Source organism: Procambarus clarkii, chromosome 6, assembly GCF_040958095.1.
Source record: "Procambarus clarkii isolate CNS0578487 chromosome 6, FALCON_Pclarkii_2.0, whole genome shotgun sequence".
Taxonomy (NCBI): domain Eukaryota; kingdom Metazoa; phylum Arthropoda; class Malacostraca; order Decapoda; family Cambaridae; genus Procambarus; species Procambarus clarkii.
This window is the reverse complement of record NC_091155.1, coordinates 37,296,416-37,317,259: the sequence shown is the minus strand read 5'-3', so window position 1 is coordinate 37,317,259 and position 20,844 is coordinate 37,296,416. Positions and strand designations below refer to the sequence as shown.

Here is a 20,844-nt window from a genome sequence, read left to right as displayed (position 1 = left end):
AAAAACTTTCCCAAACCTAGCTACCAAAAGATGCATTAAATTTTCAATATATTTCTTAATGGGTCATAAATGTTAAGCATTATTCAAATGTGTAAAAAATTTATTCTAAACTTTGATGTTATTTGGTAAAAACGTACAAATATTTGTTTACTTGTTAACAATTCTGGGTGAGGGGTGAGGCAGGAGCTCCTCAGGGGCCGGATTCACGAAGCAGTTACGCAAACCCTTACGAACCTGTCCATCTTTTCTCAATCTTAGGCAGCTTTGTTTCTAATTATTAAACAGTTAATGAGCTCTGAAGCACCAGGAGGCTGTTTATAACAATAACAACAGTTGATTGGCAAGTTTTCATGCTTGTAAACTGTTTAATAAATGTAACCAAAGCCGTCAAAGATTGAGGAAAGATGTACACGTTCGTAAGTGCTTGCGTAACTGCTTCGTGAATCTGGCCCCTGGCACTTACTTGATCTATGAGATCCATCTAACTACAGTACTGTACTTTAATAAGAAAAGCTGAAAATATAACTAAAATATTATAAGCTGCAAAGCTCTGCCCACAATGGACAAGTGTATTTCTCATACAAAACTCAAACACTCAAAATACCTTTGTAAGGAGGTCAACAGATAAGTTGATAGTACAATATTTTCACGATGAAACTCACAATATTAAAAAAATATATTGGACAAGAAGGAAGTTCATGGCTTGATATGCATCTCATTAAATACTACTAATATGATACATTTTATCCAACACAGATTCTGGTGCCTTTTAAAATTAATATAGTTAATTAGATATTTTCCATCGAGACAGGACACCAGGACTAGTGAGATTTATCGCAAGAATGCACTAATATGTGACTTCTCATGTTGTTATGATGCATAAATCTTTTCCCACATGCTGGACACTCATGAGGTTTATCACCCACATGGCCTACCATGTGGTTTATTATACTGTCACGTTCTTTGAATCTTCTTCCACACTCGGCACACTCAAACGGTTCATTACTCATATGCACCATAAAGTGCTTCTTCATAGCTCCAAGATAACTGAATCTTTTCCCACACTCAGGGCACTTATGAGGTTTATCACCTGTATGCACCACCATGTGAATCTTCATATTTCCAAGTTGCCTGAATCTCTGCCCACACACCGGACACGGATGAGGTTTGTCACCCGAGTGCACCATCCTATGAGTCTTCATAACATCCAGACGGCCAAATCTTTTCCCACACTCGGGACACTCGTGAGGTTTTTCACCTGTATGTACCATCATGTGTGTCTTCATATGTACATGTTGACTAAATTTTTCGCCACACTCCGGACACTCATACGGCGTATCACCCGTATGCACCATCATGTGTCTCTTCATATGCCCAACGTGACTGAATGTTTTACCACACTCGAGACACTGGTGAGGCTTAGGCCTATCACCAGTATGCACCATCCTGTGAGTCTTCATATTATCAAGACGGCTGAACGTTTTCAAACAATCGGGACACTGGTGAGGCTTCGTCTTATTTACGATTTGTGCAGCTTGTGTGAACGTCATCTCCTCCAGATGGCTGCGGGAGCCATCTTGTGACATTTGGGATCTCTAGGGGAGAATATCCTCACTGGGAAGGCCAATTAGGCCTGGGGGGGGGGATATTTTCCTATGACTAATGTTGCATACTGTTTTGTTTATGATATACAGTTTGGGTTAAGGTTTTACCCTTGCTGATGACTGCACGAGTGGTAATGTTGGGATACGCGGCACTGTTAAGAGTTAGGCAGAGAGGGGGAGGGTCTGAGTATTGTTTCCTGATGTTTACCTTACTGGTCGTGAGTGAAGGATGGAGGTTGATGGCCTCAGATTATCACTTCTCTCTCGTTTACAAGACTTACGTTTTTGGCGGCTGGTTCTTCCAATAATTTGAAGTGCATGTATGGATCACATGATGCCTATAGTGCTGGTTAACTGGAGGTATTTAGCCATTATTTTGACACCAGGGTTGCGGGTCCCGGCCGGTGATGGCTGTTGTTGTGATCGCGTCGGTCGCTTGCACTCTGTACCACTCCTCTCCTTGACCCGTTTTCTTTGGTTGTGAGCGTTTGTATTCAAATAAAATAATTTTATTCAGGAAAAATACATACAAATACAACAAAATACAAATATTTATTCAGGTAAAGTACATACATACAAGGTGAAATACAAAAGTTGATGGATTTATAGATAGAGCTAGTACATACAATGCCTAAAGCCACTATTACGCAAAGCGTTTCGGGCAGTAAGTATAATACTAACTACATACACTATATACTAACACTGTATAATACATAGAACTACGTTAATCCTTAGGAAAGACATACATAGATGAAGAGATTTATGTTGTTAAATATGACCGAAAAGGGAAGATTAATAATTCTAACACGAATTTTCTCAATATTTCTTATGTTTCTTTTCCACTGTCGATGGTAACTGAAAAATCAGTTCTCCAAAATTCATTTTTATTTCTAAAAAACGCTTGAACACGTTTCGTAATAACTAATGTCGTAATAACAATGTTGTATTTATAGATAGAGCTTGTACATACGCCCTAAAGCCACTAATACGCATAGCATTTAGGGCAAGATATTTTATATTTGTTTATATTTTATATTTTATATTTATTTATATATTTTATAACTCCATCATTATGGAATCCGAGGCCATGCACTGGACTATATCCAATCCTATCTTAGTGATAGACACCAATGTGTAGCCATCAATAATATAACCTCTCCCATTCTACCAATAACTGTTGGAGTGCCACAGGGCAGCATCTTGGGACCTCTTCTATTTCTTATATACATCAATGATCTGCCTAATGTCTCTAACATTCTGAAACCTATTTTGTTTGCTGATGATACTACCCTCATCTACTCCAACCCCAACCCACACACACTAAATGATGTTGTTAATAATGAACTAAAATAAGTCCACTTATGGATGTCAACCAACAAACTAACACTTAACATAGAAAAGACCTACTACATCCTATTTGGAAGCAAATCTACAAATGCAATTCAGCTTCAGATAGACAATGTAAACATTAGCAATAAAAATGATGGAAAGTTTCTTGGCCTATTCCTAGACAAGAGACTCAACTTCAGTACCCACATACAACACATAACTAAGAAAGTCTCTAAAACAGTTGGTATATTCTCCAAAATCAGATATTATGTACCTAACTCTGCTCTCATCTCTCTATATTATGCACTAATCTATCCCTATCTCAACTATGGTATCTGTGCATGGGGTTCAACCACTGCAAACCACCTCAAGTCCATCATCACCCAGCAAAAATCTGCTATCAGAATAATATCAAATTCTGCTTTCAGACAGCACACAGTCCCCTTGTTTAACTCCCTAAACATGCTAAACATAATCTCACTCCATAAATTCTCTTGTGTCAACTACATTTACAAAACCCTGTTCTTAAATGCAAATCCTTGCCTGAAACTCTTCCTGGACAGATGTAATAGGACCCATTATCACCACACCAGAAATAAATATCTCTTTGATATCCCCAGAGTTAAACTTAATCTGTGTAAACACTCTATGCAAATAAAGGGACCCAGTTTATGGAACTCACTCCCTACTGAATTGAAAAGCTGTCCAACTTTTACATCATTCAAAATCAATACTAAAAAGTACCTAATTTCATCTTCATAGTTTTTCACTTTTTGCCTTAAAATTGCACTGTATCAATTGCTACCCAGTCTCCCAATCTTTATGTACCCAATCTGAACATCTTTACCATTGTGATCATTGCTGTCTTATATGTGCTGTCAATCTGCTGTATGGTGTCTATTAATCTTGTTTAAATTACTAATCAAGCTGTCAATGTAATCAATCAGAGCTTTAATATAACAATGTGCTTTAATATACTTACTTATCTCTCTCATCTCATTTTTCTCTTGCAATGTATCTTTACCGTTTATCAATTCTGATAGAAATTACCTACTTAAAATTATCTGCTAGATTAAGGACCTGCCCGAAACGCTGCGCGTACTAGTGGCTTTACAAGAATGTAAATACTGTACTATCCAATGTATCCTCACAAACCCAATGTACCTTCTTGTATATATATAAATAAATAAATAAATAAATAAATAAATAAATAAATAAATAAATAAATAAATAAATTTGGGATATATTATAGTTGCTATTTTCGGTATAACTATTTTATATTTGGATAGGTTGGATTTGGTACTGTTTTCTATTGTCATAAGGCTTAAAACCTTATATATGCTCTATATATGTTGCTTTATCAAAGCACGGGGCTGTTCTTGCAGCCAATTATATTGTGGTGATATAAAATAGCAGGTTGTACGGGCTCACCATAGTCCGTGCTACTTGGAACTTGTTCCGAGTAGCTGAATCTATAACAACAACAACATTGCAGGTTGTTAAATGTTGTTGTTGTTTAAGATTCAGCTTCTAGGAACAAAAAGTTCCAAGTAGCACGGGCTATGGTGAGCCCGTAGTGGACTTACCTGGCACAGGAGCCGTGCTGTAACTGGGTTGTTAACCTGCATATATTTATATCCCCCGTTCCTGTCAAACAACCATTGTTCGGCTGGGACGGGTCACCACAATTAACGTGGTGACACGCGGGCCAACCCCACATCAAAACTACCAAATTAAAGACATTACTTTGCAACAGATTGATGACGAAGTGTACCTTAGAGTCAGAACCATCACTCACCAACCCGTTCTCGCACTTTCCAGGTTTTCGAAAGAAAAGGAAAATGTTTTCAACCGAAAACGGTCGGTGTTTTCTATGAAGCTTTTCAAGGTAAACTAGTATGTTTAGTATGTCACATATGCAAGTATTTAATAAGTCAATATTGACTGCAAGAAAGTGCGAGAACGGGTTGCACTCACTTTAAGTTTCACAACAGGTAGCAGCAGCAGCAGTATAATATTTTATGCAGCAGTATAGTTTGCCAGAAACGCTGTGCGTAATAGTGGCTTTAGGTATTGTATGTGCAACCCGTTCTCGCAAATTTAATAAGTCAATATTGACTTATTAAATATGTGCATAGGTGACATACTTAACATAATAGTTTCCCTTGAAAAGCTTCATAGAAAACACCGACCTTACCTAACCTACTTAGTATGTTAAGATAAGCATCTTATTGCTTCGTAATTACAATTATTACCTAACCTATACCTATTATAGGTTAAGTAACAATTGTAATTACGAAGCTATAAGATGCTTATTTTAACATACTTAGTAGGTTAGGTAAGGTCGGTGTTTTCTATGAAGCTTTTGAAGGGAAACTATTATGTTTAGTATGTCACCTATGCACGCAACTAATAAGTCAATATTGACTTATTACATTTGCGAGTATGTACTAGCTCAATCTATAAACCCAACAGTATGGTTGTAACTCTACATCTGTGTATGTACTTTTCTTAACATAACAATAACATTTTATTTATGTTATAATAATAATAATAATGCAGATGATGAGTCACAATAACGTGGCTGAAATATGTTGACCAGACCACACACTAGAAGGTGAAGGGACGACCACGTTTCGGTCCGTCCTGGACCATTCACAAACTCGATCTTGACTTGAGAATGGGTCCAGGACGGACCGAAACGTCCCTTCACCTTCTAGTGTGTGGTCTGGTCAACAATAATAATAATAAAACTAACCAAACCTTAGGAACACTCGAGCTTACCTTTGACTTTAAGGAAAAGAAGGTAATGATTCAACTGGATAAATCCTGGTACACTTGTATTATTGTTTCTGATCAGGGGAAAAAGACACAGGAAGTTGGGGGCTTAATTTATTAGTAGATTAAATTCTGCAGAACATGTAAATAATATAAGGAGGAATTAACAAATGTAACATGTCCATGTCTGAGTACTAATATTTAACTGAAAATGTACCCCCGTAGTAAGAGTAAGCTTAGCCTAGTGACATGGCAAACACGTTCTGCAGAAACCTAATGGCAGATGAAATGTAGTTAGAACTAGGTATAACAGTCAGGACACAAAGGGGAAATAAAGTGAATAGATCACATAACATTTAACGGAGCCCGACCAAGACATAATGGTAAATCCTAGAATTAACAGGCGGGCAGAAAATACCTAGTGACTGGGGAAAAACTGATATGACAAATGGGAGAAGATTTTCCCAGGGCGTGAGGCCGTGCCGCCAAGGAATAAGGAGAAGGGTTTCCTGACTAACGGTAGGGCTTACTAGCACCTAGACTGGGCAAGGTATTAGCTGCAGAGAGCGGGACACTATTATTGTATCCCAGCATGGAGACCTCATCTTCAGGAGGATCCCAGCATGGAGACCTCATCTTCAGGAGGATCCCAGCATGGAGACCTCATCTTCAGGAGGATCCCAGCATGGAGACCTCATCTTCAGGAGGATCCCAGCATGGAGACCTCATCTTCAGGAGGATCCCAGCATGGAGACCTCATCTTCAGGAGGATCCCAGCATGGAGACCTCATCTTCAGGAGGACATTGCTGCTCTGAAGAAGGTACAACACCGGGCGACAAAAATCATTCCAAAAGTAAGTCAACTCTCGCGCTAGAGACGATTGAGGGCCTCGAGGCTAACAACACTGTAATATTCCTAACATCATAATGCTTATTTAGGAAAAATACATATACAAAATGAGTTACACGGAGAATGCTGGATGTCTAGAAAGAGCTAGTACATACAACGCCTAAAGCCACTAATACGCACAGCATTTCGGGCATAACCAGGCATGACCGGGCGGATCTTTTTATCTTATTTATTTATATATACAAGAGTTCTTACATTCTTGTACAGCCACTAGCACGCATAGCGTTTCGGGCAGGTCCTTATAATCCTATGTTCCCCGGAATACGACCCCGCTAAATCGTTTAACAATCAGGTACCCATTTTACTGGTGGGTTAAACAGAGATCGGAAGCGCCCCGGCGTACTGGTAAAGGGTTAATCACAAAACCCGGAAAGGCGAAACGAGTGACGCCAATCATTGGAAACTAATATGCCTCGCGGCAACGAAACGCAAACGGGTAGATGATTGGGGAGCCCCAGGAGTCCCTCAGGGGGACAAGCACCAGCCCCGCCCCACACACAGAACACTGGGGAGCCCCAGGAGTCCCTCAGGGTGACAAGCACCAGCCCCGCCCCACACACACAACACTGGGGAGCCCCAGGAGTCCCTCAGGGTGACAAGCACCAGCCCCGCCCCACACACACAACACTGGGGAGCCCCAGGAGTCCCCCAGCCCCGCCCCACACACAGAACACTGGGGAGCCCCAGGAGTCCCCCAGGGTGACAAGCACCAGCCCCGCCCCACACACAGAACACTGGGGAGCCCCTCAGGGGGACAAGCACCAGCCCCCGCCCCACACACACAACACTGGGGAGCCCCAGGAGTCCCCCAGGGTGACAAGCACCAGCCCCGCCCCACACACAGAACACTGGGGAGCCCCAGGAGTCCCTCAGGGGGACAAGCACCAGCCCCCGCCCCACACACACAACACTGGGGAGCCCCAGGAGTCCCCCAGGGTGACAAGCACCAGCCCCGCCCCACACACAGAACACTGGGGAGCCCCAGAGTCCCTCAGGGGGACAAGCACCAGCCCCCGCCCCACACACAGAACACTGGGGAGCCCCAGGAGTCCCCCAGCCCCGCCCCACACACAGAACACTGGGGAGCCCCAGGAGTCCCCCAGGGTGACAAGCACTGCAGCCCCCGCCCCACACACAGAACACTGGGGAGCCCCAGGAGTCCCCCAGCCCCGCCCCACACACAGAACACTGGGGAGCCCCAGGAGTCCCCCAGGGGGACAAGCACCAGCCCAGCCCCACACACAGAACACTGGGGAGCCCCAGGAGTCCCCCAGGGTGACAAGCACCAGCCCCCGCCCCACACACAGAACACTGGGGAGCCCCAGGAGTCCCTCAGCCCCGGCCCCACACACAGAACACTGGGGAGCCCCAGGAGTCCCTCAGGGGGACAAGCACCAGCCCCGGCCCCACACACAGAACACTGGGGAGCCCCAGGAGTCCCCCAGGGTGACAAGCACCAGCCCCCGCCCCACACACAGAACACTGGGGAGCCCCAGGAGTCCCCCAGGGTGACAAGCACCAGCCCCCGCCCCACACACAGAACACTGGGGAGCCCCAGGAGTCCCTCAGGGGGACAAGCACCAGCCCAGGCCCCACACACAGAACACTGGGGAGCCCCAGGAGTCCCTCAGGGGGACAAGCACCAGCCCAGGCCCCACACACAGAACACTGGGTAGCATAACCAAAAACTTTGCCCCCAACTAATACGCAAAAGTCATTCAGTGTCCTCCGGCAGAGCAGAAGTCGGCCAGCCGCCCACTACAGCTGAGGGCACACCAGGAGCTCACCAACCCCCAGCACCGTCACCCCGCCGGGAGAATTAGTCAGAACACGCCAACAAAAATTCCATCCACAATGCAGGCGAGGAGTCACAATAACGTGGCTAAAGTATGTTGACCAGACCACACACTAGCAGGTGAAGGGACGACGACGTTTCGGTCCGCCCTGTTCCATTCTCAAGTCGATTGTGAGAATGGTCCAGGACGGACCGAAACGTCATCGTCCCTTCAACTTCTAGTGTGTGGTCTGGTCAACAAATTCTATCAACAATCCCGTGACCCAAGGCGGCATGTGCGCCAGGGCTCGTACAACTGGACCGTTGTTAAGAAGAATGCCAAACGGAAGTATCAAATTCAAAACGCGAAAACAGAACGTGATCCGGCGGCCCCCAGCCGGAGGTGGACTCCAAGAGTGCAGTTAAGGATTTGCGCCCAGTCAATCCTCCCTGGCCAGGATACGAACCCCAGGCCAAAGCGCTCGCAAAAACTCATCGAAAACTTTATAATACTGAACAATTTCAAATCAAATTAAATCAAATGTTTATTCAGGTAAAATTACATATATACAAGATGAGTTACAAACATAATGTTGGATTTATAGAAAGAGCTAGTACATACAATGCATACAGTCAATAATAGGCACAGCGTTTCAGGCAATTTGGAGGATGTTGATCCAAATAATTTGTTCAAAAGGTCAGATGTAGCACAAACAAGGAGCAACAGTTTCAAGCTCAACAAGAATGTAAGCGCTTTTTATATATATAAATAAAAAATACACAATGTAGGACTGAGAGCAGGAGATACTTCATCACCCACAGGGTGACCCATGGAACCGCCTACCCGCCGTAGCCGTAAATGCAAAAACTCTCTTAAACCTCAGCTGGGTAAAAAGATCAAGGTAAGCGAGGGGAACCTTCGACCAGCCGCTGGCTTCCTGTCCTCATCGAGGCTACTAGTATTAGTGGCTATCAGGTAAACTGAGGTAAACTCGTATATATGAAGGTCTACCCCAGACATGGCCATAGAAAATGTAGAGGGATCCGACGCCGCCACCATCACAACCACCTCCAGCCTCGGCCGCTCCCGCCTCTCATTTCCTGCTAGTTTACGCCCAAGCAGCGCCACAACCTCAAAATCAAGACTGTAACACACATGTTTCGTTTCCTATGGCCTCCAGGACAGCAGTAATGACTGTAATACTCTTCAACTCCCCGCCAAATTAGGGAGACGCCCCATAATTCACCCAACAAAGATCTTGTGTCTAGGGAGACGCCCCATAATTCACTCGACAAAGATCTTGTGTCTAAGGAAACGCCCCATAATTCACCATATATATATCCCTGGACAGTTCCTGCAGTTGTTGGGGAGACATTACCATCAAGAAGACTTGACAGACCAAAAAGATGACGACCAAACCTCGTCAGTGTCCGGAGTACGGGAAGACTTGCGGGCATCTTAGACGTATCAAGAAGGCTCACATGATGGTCCATGTGGCTGCTAAACCTCACAAGTGTCTCGAGTGTGGCAAGGCATTCAGTCGTCTCGACTACATGAAGACCCACAGGATGGTTCACACGGGTGAAAAGCCCCACGAGTGTCCAGAGTGCGGGAGAGCCTTCAGCCAACACGGTCACTTGACCACTCACAGGAGAGTGCATACGGGTAGTAAGCCTCACGAGTGTCCTGAGTGTGGCAAAACCTTCAATCGTCTCCAGAACATGTTGAGGCACAGGATGGTGCACACCGGTGAAAAACCTCACGAGTGTCCTTACTGTGGGAAGACGTTCAATCAACTCGGAAGTATGAAGATTCACATAACGGTGCATACGGGTTTTAAACCTCACGAGTGTCCCGACTGTGGGAGAAAATTCAGCCGTCTGGGATCTATGAAGACTCACAGGGCAGTGCACACGGGCGTTAAACCTCACGAGTGTCCCGAGTGTGGGAAAACATTTAATCGTCTCCAAAATATGAAGTCGCATAGGATGGTGCACACGAGCGCTAAACGCTTCGAATGTGCAGATTGTGGGAAAAAATTCAGAGGCCGTAGCACTTTAATACGCCACATGTTGGTACACACGGATGATAAACTTCACGAGTGTCCCGTGTGTGGGAAAAGATTTATTCACCATAGGAGTATGAAAAGTCACATGTTACTACATGCACACACTGAACCTCATAATTGTCCTGAGGTAAAAACACCTTTGTAACTAAATTAATAATCAGTAAAGAGCATCTGATAGTGTGTAGGTCCAAGAACTCAAGAATGCCATTCATTTTCAGTAGAATTCTTGATGCATAATGGGACAAACTTCTCTATGGCGGCTACTACTGTATTTGAAAATTGAGGCCAAAAAAACTTTCGTGCTATCATACACAAATGATAGCACAAATGCTATCATTTGTGGATGCTCTCTATCTCTAGGATGCTCTTGGATGCAGGTTCAAATCCTCGTCACGGCCCTTGTGGATTTGTTCTTTTGTGCTATCATGTCAGGTAGACTTGCTACAAAAGTATTGTTGTTTTATTGTTTTAAATGAGATGCTTGGCCACAGCCAAGAATTTTTACAATTGGATGGTAAATAATCATGTTGCAGTTAAGTTATATATAGTCTTCTGTAAAACTAGATGTACAAGTATATTTGTATTTTCCTAGAGTAAGATAACCCAAAATTTAGACCATGTTTTATTTTAATATATAGCACATATACTCGAGTAATACTTAACATTTAGGCCTAGGCTCTATTAAGGCATATATTTCAATTATAGTATAGCCTTTGGTAGCAAGGTTAAGAATATGTTCTTTTATTAACCTTATTATTGAAACACTGTACTTCCATTTCAGCACCATAAGTTCCCAGGTTTATGTAGCTAAAAAACAGCTTATTTTTGTAACCTGAACCATCTTTCTGTGACGTGTAGTTGAGACATAGAGGAGAAGAACTCGCAGCAGAAAGTGCAAGGCCCAGGAATCGGACCCACTTGGGAACCTACTTCAACCAACCCTGAGAGAAAACACGTACATGAAGCCAATACTAAAATACAGGAACAACCAGTCCGTCCTCCAAACAGAGACCCAAAAGTGATTCCATGCACTCGCCAAACCCCCAGCTGTTTATGAATGAAAAACGGTTTACACACAACTCAACTGATTTCGTTCGAACACTTCCAGAACAAATCCTTCACTGACGAATTTTGTTTGAACCACGCTATAAATGCTTAACCCACGTACTATAAATAATCGCCAACAGAACCTAAAACCTAAGCTAACCATGCCTATATATGCACAATATGCTAATATATTATATTATTAATTTATGTGAGAAAATTCCCATTTTGAACGAACAGCATGTTAAAATTTATGAATGCATCTGTGGGGTCGACCGCTAGATGGAATGGACTCGAGTCAAGGACGGGTTGGGAACAACACAACCATATGAAGCATGAATAACAAGCATAGGCAAGCATGAAGCAGAAGGGCAAACCCCTCTGCTTCATGCTAAATGTTGGCTATCCTTGGACTTTGTTCATCCTGCAGGGCCATATATAGTAGTTATTATAATTATATATGGCCCCTGCAGGATGAACAACATCCAAGGATGGCCAACATTTAAACAAAAACAAAAACAGCTAAAAAAAACTCAAAGAACCTATCGCTTGTGAAGCCTTGTCAGTACATAAAAAAAAAAAACTGAAGGTTAACCAAGTTAACTCAAACTTTGAAGGCCTTGGGGTAAAGTGTTTAAACCAACCCAACAGGCAGCAGAAGCAGACATTATAAATGACCATCGGTTTGTGGCAAAACTGACGGAAACCTTTGAAACTTGCAAGCAGGCAGTATGGGCTCAATGGTTCGGTCCATAATGATCCACACCATAGACCCTGAGGGCTTGCCACAACCTGACGGTAAGGACCAGACAGGATACACAATCACACATGAAACGACACAATAAGAGGTTGTTCTGGAAACTGGAAAATATTGGAGAGGTGACAGGTACACTTCTAACATGGATGAAAAATTTTCTGACTGATAGAAAAATGAGGGCAGTAATCAGAGGCAATGTATCAGACTGGAGAAATGTCACAAGTGGAGTACCACAGGGTTCAGTTCTTGCACCAGTGATGTTTATTGTCTACATAAATGATCTACCAGTTGGTATACAGAATTATATGAACATGTTTGCTGGTGATGCTAAGATAATAGGAAGGATAAGAAACTTAGATGATTGTCATGCCCTTCAAGACCTGGACAAAATAAGTATATGGAGCACCACTTGGCAAATGGAATTTAATGTGAATAAATGTCATGTTATGGAATGTGGAATAGGTGAACATAGACCCCACACAACCTATAAATTATGTGAGAAATCCTTAAAGAATTTTGATAAAGAGATCTGGGGGTGGTTCTAGATAGAAAACTATCTCCTGAGGACCACATAAAGAACGTTGTGCGAGGAGCCTATGCCACGCTTTCTAACTTCAGAATTGCTTTTAAATACATGGATGGCGAAGTACTAAAAATTGTTCACGACTTTTATTAGGCCAAAGCTAGAATATGCAGCGGTTGTGTGGTGCCCATATCTTAAGAAGCACATCAACAAACTGGAAAAGGTGTAAAGACATGCTATTAAGTGGCTCCCAGAACTGAAGGGCAAGAGCTACGAGAGGTTAGACGCATTAAATATGCCAAAACTAGAAGACAGAAGAAAAAGAGGTGATATGATCACTACATACAAAATAGTAACAGGAATTGATAAAATCGACATAAGATTTCCCAAGACCTGGAATTTTAAGAACAAGAGGTCATAGATTTAAACTAATTAAACAAAGATGCAGAAGAAATAAAAAAAAATTCACTTTGGCAAACAGAGTGGTAGACGGTTGGACCAAGTTAGGTGAGAAGGTGGTGGAGGCCAAGACCGTCAGTAGTTTCAAAGCGTTATATGACAAAGAGTGCTGGGAAGATGGGACACCACGAGCATAGCTCTCATCCTGTAACTACACTTAGGTAATTACAATGCTGCCCTCAACATAAATGTCGCTATGAAGGGCATCAGAAGCATGCCATATATACAAGCATATGAACCCTAGTGCACCTTCAATCAATAAACCCCAGAATGCCTGAAACTTCAGAGCCTCACGGAGGGATTAAAGAACCTTGCACTACACAGTAGGTCAGCCTCTATGGGATGATGATCTGAACCCACCAGAGAAGTTACCCTGTAAGGGCAATGACATTGCCAGACAAGCACCTAGGAAAGGGCTGCCTTAAACACAAGTAATTCAAGGCAAACAGTTACCAAAGTCCACACAACAAGTGAAGTTTGTAAACACATACATGTGAAGCAAACTCAAAATTATACAAATCAAATGGGCTTCCCCACAGGGCAGAGTCCAAAGAATGGCCAACACTCGCCTAGAAATAATTCAGACCTGCAAGGCTGGATGACTAAGAGTAGTCCAAATTATTCTACATCAGGTGAAGAACTGAGGAATGTTGATGTAGGAAACAGTAGCTCTCAACGGTGCTGCCACCTGGCAGTGACCAGCTGTAACTAGAGGTTTTGACCTAACTGCTGGGTGGATCATTTGTAAAGTAATTTGCTGCTACATTTCTTCATTTTCTGTGAATCTTGTAATTGTTTGGCTCCAATCTCTGTTAGGCTATTAAGGACTTGTAGGGCTGATATTGGTAATATTAATGTAGCTATTGCAGTGGGGACATTGTTTGACCCTTCAGATATATTATATTCACCTAGTTGTGTTTGCGGGGGTTGAGCTTTGCTCTTTCGGCCCGCCTCTCAACTGTCAATCAACTGTTTACTAACTACTTTTTTTTTTCCTCTCCACACCACACACACACACCCCAGGAAGCAGCCCGTGACAGCTAACTAACTCCCAGGTACCTATTTACTGCTAGGTAACAGGGGCATTCAGGGTGAAAGAAACTTTGCCTATTTGTTTCTGCCTGGTGGTGCATACATCAATGCATGCAGCAAAACTACTAAAATACAAGGAACTTTGAATATACCGTAATCCAAAAACATTTTGAAACATTAAAGATATACAATAGAAACCTGACTAAATTTATTATTTTTCCATGACCAGTGCAAGGTTCTTAGATGATCATCAGGTTATTTCATTCATAAGTCATATTTAAGGGGTTATATTTAATGTTGACCAGACCACACATTAGAAGGTGAAGGGACGACGACGTTTCGGTCCGTCCTGGACCATTCTCAAGTCGATTGTGTCGACCTGAGAACATGTCAAGTCGTTATATTTAATATTTGTTCTAGTTTCCAAGCAGATGGCCTATCATTAGGCTATATGACACTGGGCTATACACCTAGAAAGGTGCATTATGGTTAGATAAAAAGTGCCTGGAGGCAAGTACTAAAATTGGTCTAATTTCCAGTCTCTGGCCACCAAAACTAAAGAAACAAACTAATTGAACAATGACATGGAAGCATGCCCAAAAACTCCATGCTACCTTGTATTCTAACACCAGAGCTTAACACTCAGCGCTTCCTAAGGAATAAGTCGGTGAATACGGGTGTACCACTCCTAGTTTCCAGCCATGTGAGAAGAACAAACATTATACATATATTGTACCAGTGTGAAAACACCACTAGAACTATACCAATATCTTGTAGCATCAGAATTGAATTCTCATTGTGATTTCTGAATAATTACCTACCGAGCACACAATATGAATCTTGTGCTACCTAATTAATACCTGCTTGATGGGGTTCTGGTAGTAGTTCTACTGCCCAAGCCCAGCCTGTGGCCAGACTTTACTTGTGAGAGTTTAGTCCACCAGGCTGTTGCTTGGAGCGGCCCGCAGGCCCACATATACCTGCTTGATGGGGTTCTGGGAGTTCTACTCGCCAAGTCCAGCCCGAGGCTAGACTTGACTTGTAAGTGCTGTTTCCGGGCACGCACTTGACTCTGAACTGGGAGCCAATTCTTATTATAAGTGATGTCTAATAGTATGAAATGATAGGAGGTATAACATATACCATAATATATGTACAGTACATGGTAAACTGGCAAAATTTTCTATTAAATGGGTGATATGCCTTGTGGTGTAGAGACTAATGCCACCGTGTCTTTGTACCTGGATGTACCACAAAACTCCACCCACTGCAGTAATTACTTGACACATCCTTAGGTTTTTACATGTATCGTATTCATCCATTGTCATTTTATACAGCAATATTTCATCTTTTTTGCTTCACATAGTTTCTCAATGAACCTTGTATAACTACACAGAGAGTAATAACACTAATGTGATGGCATCAATGAGAAAGTCCGTAGGAGCCGTGATGAAGGCTTGAACCCATGCGGTAGGTGTTCCCACACACACAAAAAACCAGCGTTGAATGTAATGAAACGCCATTTTCTGGGTGAGTCCCGGAGGCTCCCCGGAGCTATCCCAGGCTGATATGCTAATGTCAGACTTTGGCATCAGTCATGTGTATGGAGTTCTTAGGCCTACCGGGGACCACGGCCAGAACCGGGCCCCCTCAGAGAGGCAAGGGGAGCAATGGCCTATAGAAGCCCCCGTGTAGTTGGAAGCATTCTATGTCTGCCATCGACCGGAACAGGCACCCAGAAAGGTAAGCGCCCCAAAACAAACCCCTATTCTGGTTAAAATTGCTACCTAATACCGAACTAGTGGATAGAACTCCCCAACCGAAAACAAGCAAATTAGTGTGACGTCACACACTGCCGCGCCGCTGTCTACGCAGCTCCCCCCTCCCCGGGAGGGGGAAGGGGGAGCCCCAGACCCCCCGCGCCGGCTACCCACACCTCAGTTCTTGAGGCTGGATGTCAAAAACGCGAAAAAAACGCCGACCGGAGGGAGGGAGGGATGCCGGGGAGCCTCCGGGACTCACCCAGAAAATGGCGTTTCATTACATTCAACGCTGGTTTTCTGGGGGGAGCCCCGTCGGCTCCCCGGAGCTAACTACCCACAGACAGAAAAAGAGGGACTTACCCGGGAGGCGGTCGTCGCTCACCCCTCAACTCGAAGCCGAGACAACTGGCTGCAACCGCCGACCCAAAGCAACACAGGCCCGACGAGGGCCAGGGACATTCACAAGGTAACGAGCAGCCAGGACCCTGTTCGACCGCCAAAATCCCCGCGCCCGAATATCAGACCAAGACATATTCCCAAAGACGGCAGCAAGAGCCGCGAACTTACGAACGTCATGGGCACGGGGATAGACCGCAGGCTGGCTAGACCTAATAACCCTGCGGACGACCTGAGAGACCCGAACCCGCGAACAGGGAAGAAGGGAAACCGGATCAACCCACAGCGCGTCCCCGGACACAGAAGCTGTGGCGCGCAAATAACGGCGAAGCGCCGCAACCGGACACAAAACATGATGCACCCCCGGCCTGACCAACCAAGCATCAACCACCCATGGACCCCTCCGGAACGCAGCAGTCTCATTCTTCGCCAGAAAAGAAGGAGACGGCTGCAAACGAACAAAACTATCACCGCGACCAAAAGAGCAGAAACCCCTGCGCCGGAGGAGAGCATGAAGCTCCCCTACCCGACCCCCAGAGGCCAAAGCCAACAAGAAAAGTGCCTTGGAAAAACAATCCTGGACCGAAGGGGCCACAACGAAACGAGGATATGAAAGGAAAGCGAGCACTCTGTCCAAAGACCAGGACGGCTCAGGCGACGCATGAGCAGGCCGGAGGTGAAACAATGCACGACACAGCTTGCGAAACGGCGCAGACGTAACATCGATACCGAAAGCAAGCCGAAGCGGCTCCGCCAGCGCCGCACGATACGAAGCGACAGTGTTAGGCATAAGATGACGGTCCTGAAACAACCACGAGAGGAAGGACAAGACCACCCGAACAGACAAGGAGCTAACACGACGAAGACGCAAAAAGAAACGGAAGGACCGCCAGGAAACTTCATACTGCCGCCGAGAAGAAGCCCTCAGGTGGGACACCAACAAGGAGGCCACCTGATCACCATAGAGATGATGATAGACTCGAGTCAAAAAAACCATACGCGAAGACTCGAGGAGAAGATCGAACCAGCTACGTGACGTACCGGCCCGATCTGCTGAAAGAGGCGGAGCCGCGGGAAAACCCTCGGGTTCGGACACCGAGCAACCAGCGCCTGAAACCAAGGCTGGGCCGGCCACCAAGGGGCCAGAAGGACAACTCTCCCCCGGTAAGTCTCTAAGCGAGTCAGGACCTGGAGCAACAGCCGAACTGGGGGAAAGAGGTACAGGAACCCCCACCTCGACCAGTCGAGCTGAAAGGCATCGACCCCGACGGCCTCGCAATCGGGGAAGGGCGCCGCATAAACGGGAAGACGCCGCGACCACGCCGACGCGAAGAGGTCCACCTCGGGGCGCCCGAACGTCTGGCAAAGCCAACGGAAGGACTCGTCGTCGACCGTCCACTCCGTGGAGAGGGGAACGAAGCGAGACAGGGCGTCGGCCAAGACGTTGGACACGCCCCGTACGTGAACCGCCAGGAGAGCCAAACCCCGAGAACTCAGCAGACGAGTCACCCGAAGCGACCAACCCCAAAGAGACAAGGACCGCATCGAACCCCCGCGGTTCAGGCAATGAACCACCGGAGAGCAGTCCGAATGGAGCCGAATCGTCGATCCGCGGGCCACCCGAATCCTCCCCAGAGCAAACCACACTGCCGCGAACTCCCGCACCGTACTGTGAGCTCGACGGAAGGACGGATCCCAACGCCCCTGGCCGGCCTGGTGAGCACTGGTCACAAAACCCCAGCCGAGAGACGACGCATCCGTGTACACATCGAGCGAGGGCTCGGGTAGGCGCCAAGGCACTGAACCCCGAAAAACCCGAAGAGGAAGCCGGTGACGCAGCAACCGACGCAAGTCCCCCGGGGGTCGAACTCTGCGATCGCGAGAGAGGCGGAAGGGGGAACCCCGAAGGAACCAGAACAGCCGTCGAAGCCAAACCCGACCCGGCGGGTAGACCACCATCGCGAAGTTCAGGCTCCCGCACAGCCCCTCGAGCAACCGCCGTGTGACCCGAGGGCCCTCCAGAAACAGACGAAGGCGGGACCGCAGCCGCAGGAGAGACTCCGGAGGGAGAGACAAGGAGGCGGTCCGAGAGTCCCACACGAGACCCAGCCAAGTCCGAACCTGAGAGGGAACCAGATGGGACTTCCTCCAGTTCACCAAGAACCCGAACCTGGCGAGCTGGGAAAGAACCAAATCCCTGGCTAGCAAGCAAGCTGACTGGCTGGGAGCCCAAACCAGCCAGTCGTCGAGGTAGGCCAACACCCGAACACCTAGGAGACGCAAACGAGCCACCACAACCCGTGTAAGGCGTGTGAACACGCGAGGTGCCAGGTTCAACCCGAACGGGAGACAACGAAAGCGGTAACTCAGACGCCCCACTACAAAACCGAGCCAGTCCCTGAACCGCGGATGAATCGGGACATGCCAATAAGCGTCCCGGAGGTCCAGGGACACCATCCAAGCACCCGGCTCCAAGAGGAGCCGAACCTGAGACAGCGTAGTCATCCGAAAGGAGGGGCAATGAACCCAGGGGTTCAGACGGGACAAGTCCAGAATGAACCGCAGGTCCGCGCAGTCCCGTTTCGGAACCGGAAACAGACGGGAAACCCATCTGAGGGACGACGTCGTTTCGACGACGCCCAAGCGTACCCACTCCAAGACGACTCGACAGAGCGCAGGGGAAGAAGCCTGCCCCGCCAGCCCCGACCCCCCAAAGGGGGGAGGGGCCACCCAACGCCACCGCAGGCCGCGAGACACGACCCGAAAGGCCCACGAATCGTGGGACCAGGCGCGGGCGAACAGCGCAAGCCGCCCCCCCATCGCCCCGTCAAAGGGGCAAACCGCGAAAGGGCCGGCGACCCTTACGAGACCCAGAACCCCGCACAGCGCGAACACCGCGCCGACCAGACGAGGGAGGGTCCGCAGGAGGAGCCAACCCCAAACCTGACACCAGAGGCCTACCACGACGAGAGGAACCCCGAGCCCTGGCACGACCTTTCCGGGAAGACCCACCCCGGGACCCCCGGAAAACCAACAAGTCCGACATCGGACGACAAGCCGCCGACGCAGCCTGAATAAACTGCGCCACGGCCGACTACCCAAACAGGAGAGGACAAAAAGGTGAAGAACGCCTAAGAGCCAGAGCCCAAGCAGATTCCACGGAGGAACCCAGCACCGCCTGCCGACACGCGAGACGGGTAAGCATAGAACAGGGAAACCGCATCCCGCAAAATCGGCGTGAACAGCTTCAACAAGGCAGCCGACGAACGCGCAGCCGAGGACAAGGTGCCGGACCCCGGGACGGACCCAAGCGTCCCCACATCCTCCACGAGCCAATCCGAAGACAGCTCCAGGAGGGAAAAGAACCGCAAGGCCGAACACAAAAGGCCCCGAGCGCGCAAGTCCTCCGCCACGAGCGCCGCCGAAAGGGAGGGAACCTGCACATGGAGCTGAATAACGCCCACATCGCGGGGAAGGGCAGGGGCAAACAAGCACTCATTCAGGTACTCAAGTTCACCCCCCAGGAAAACCTGAAGCACCGTGGAAGCTTCCCGCCACTCCAGCGTGCGGGAACGACAGAAGGAATGCCAGGAATCCAGACCAAACAAGGGGCAGTCTGCTAGCCAGGATGACTCCGGAACCTCGTAACGGAGCCAGAAAGGGAACGAAGTCCCAAACCTGAACGTGGACGGATCCATTTCCGAGGCATAATCCGGGTCACGCAGGAGGTAAGCTGCAAAGGCCGCTCGCACCACACCAGGTTGGATGCGATAAGCCGAAAACCTCCGGAAGGACGGAACCGACGTACCCGGGGGAACACGGAACCGTACCCGGGGAGGGGCCGACACCAAATCCAACTCGTACGCAGAGGGGGGGAAAGAAAACCCCACTCCTTGTAACAATAAGCCCCGCTCAGTGGGAAGAAAAACCCAGGCGGGGTCCAGCGGGGCCCAAGGCCCCCAAGTCAGCCCCTCCCCAGCCTCGAGGTCCGTCACCACAGGACCCGAGGCCGAGTCCTCTCCCCAAGCCCCGACCCCACAAGACAAGGACGGAGCAGCCGGAAAAGCTGGAGGAAGGGGGGCCCACTGGTCAGACCCTGAAGCTTCGGCCGGGAGACAAGACTCGAATGCCTCTGCCGCCCCCCCGGAAGGGGCAACCCCCGAAGCTGCCCGAGTCTCGAGATCAAGTAACCCCTGCTCCGACCCCGAAACCCTCAGACGCTTCGGGGCCGGAAGCAGGGGCGGAGGACCTGAACGAACAGAAGGGGAAGGACGAGGCGGTGCGGACTGAACCAGGATCGAAGCGACCCCCACCCCCAAGTCCGGGTCTCGAAAAGCAAAGCGGGGCAGCCCCGGGGCATCCGGGGAAGCAACCAACCGAGCGCGTTGCAACAGACGAAACCTAGA

General features: G+C 47.2%; 2 protein-coding genes across 2 annotated transcripts; one reads left to right on the top strand and one right to left on the bottom strand.

Moving 5' to 3' along the window:
• Positions 1–821: 821 nt before the first annotated feature.
• On the bottom strand, positions 822–1,586 carry LOC123747911 (zinc finger protein 83). Its single transcript, XM_045730126.2, has one exon. It carries the CDS (start codon positions 1,584–1,586, stop codon positions 822–824), a length of 765 nt encoding a protein of 254 aa, XP_045586082.2.
• An 8,216-nt stretch (positions 1,587–9,802) lies between these two features.
• Positions 9,803–10,609, top strand: LOC123754191 (zinc finger protein 678). The gene has a single exon (XM_045736400.2). The coding sequence runs from the start codon at positions 9,803–9,805 to the stop codon at positions 10,607–10,609; it is 807 nt and encodes a 268-aa protein (XP_045592356.2).
• Positions 10,610–20,844: the final 10,235 nt, after the last annotated feature.

Coding starts and splice junctions, on each gene's coding strand:
- LOC123747911 (XM_045730126.2), bottom strand. CDS start 1,586: ATGTCACAAGATGGCTCCCGCAGCCATCTGGAGGAGATGACGTTCACA.
- LOC123754191 (XM_045736400.2), top strand. CDS start 9,803: ATGACGACCAAACCTCGTCAGTGTCCGGAGTACGGGAAGACTTGCGGG.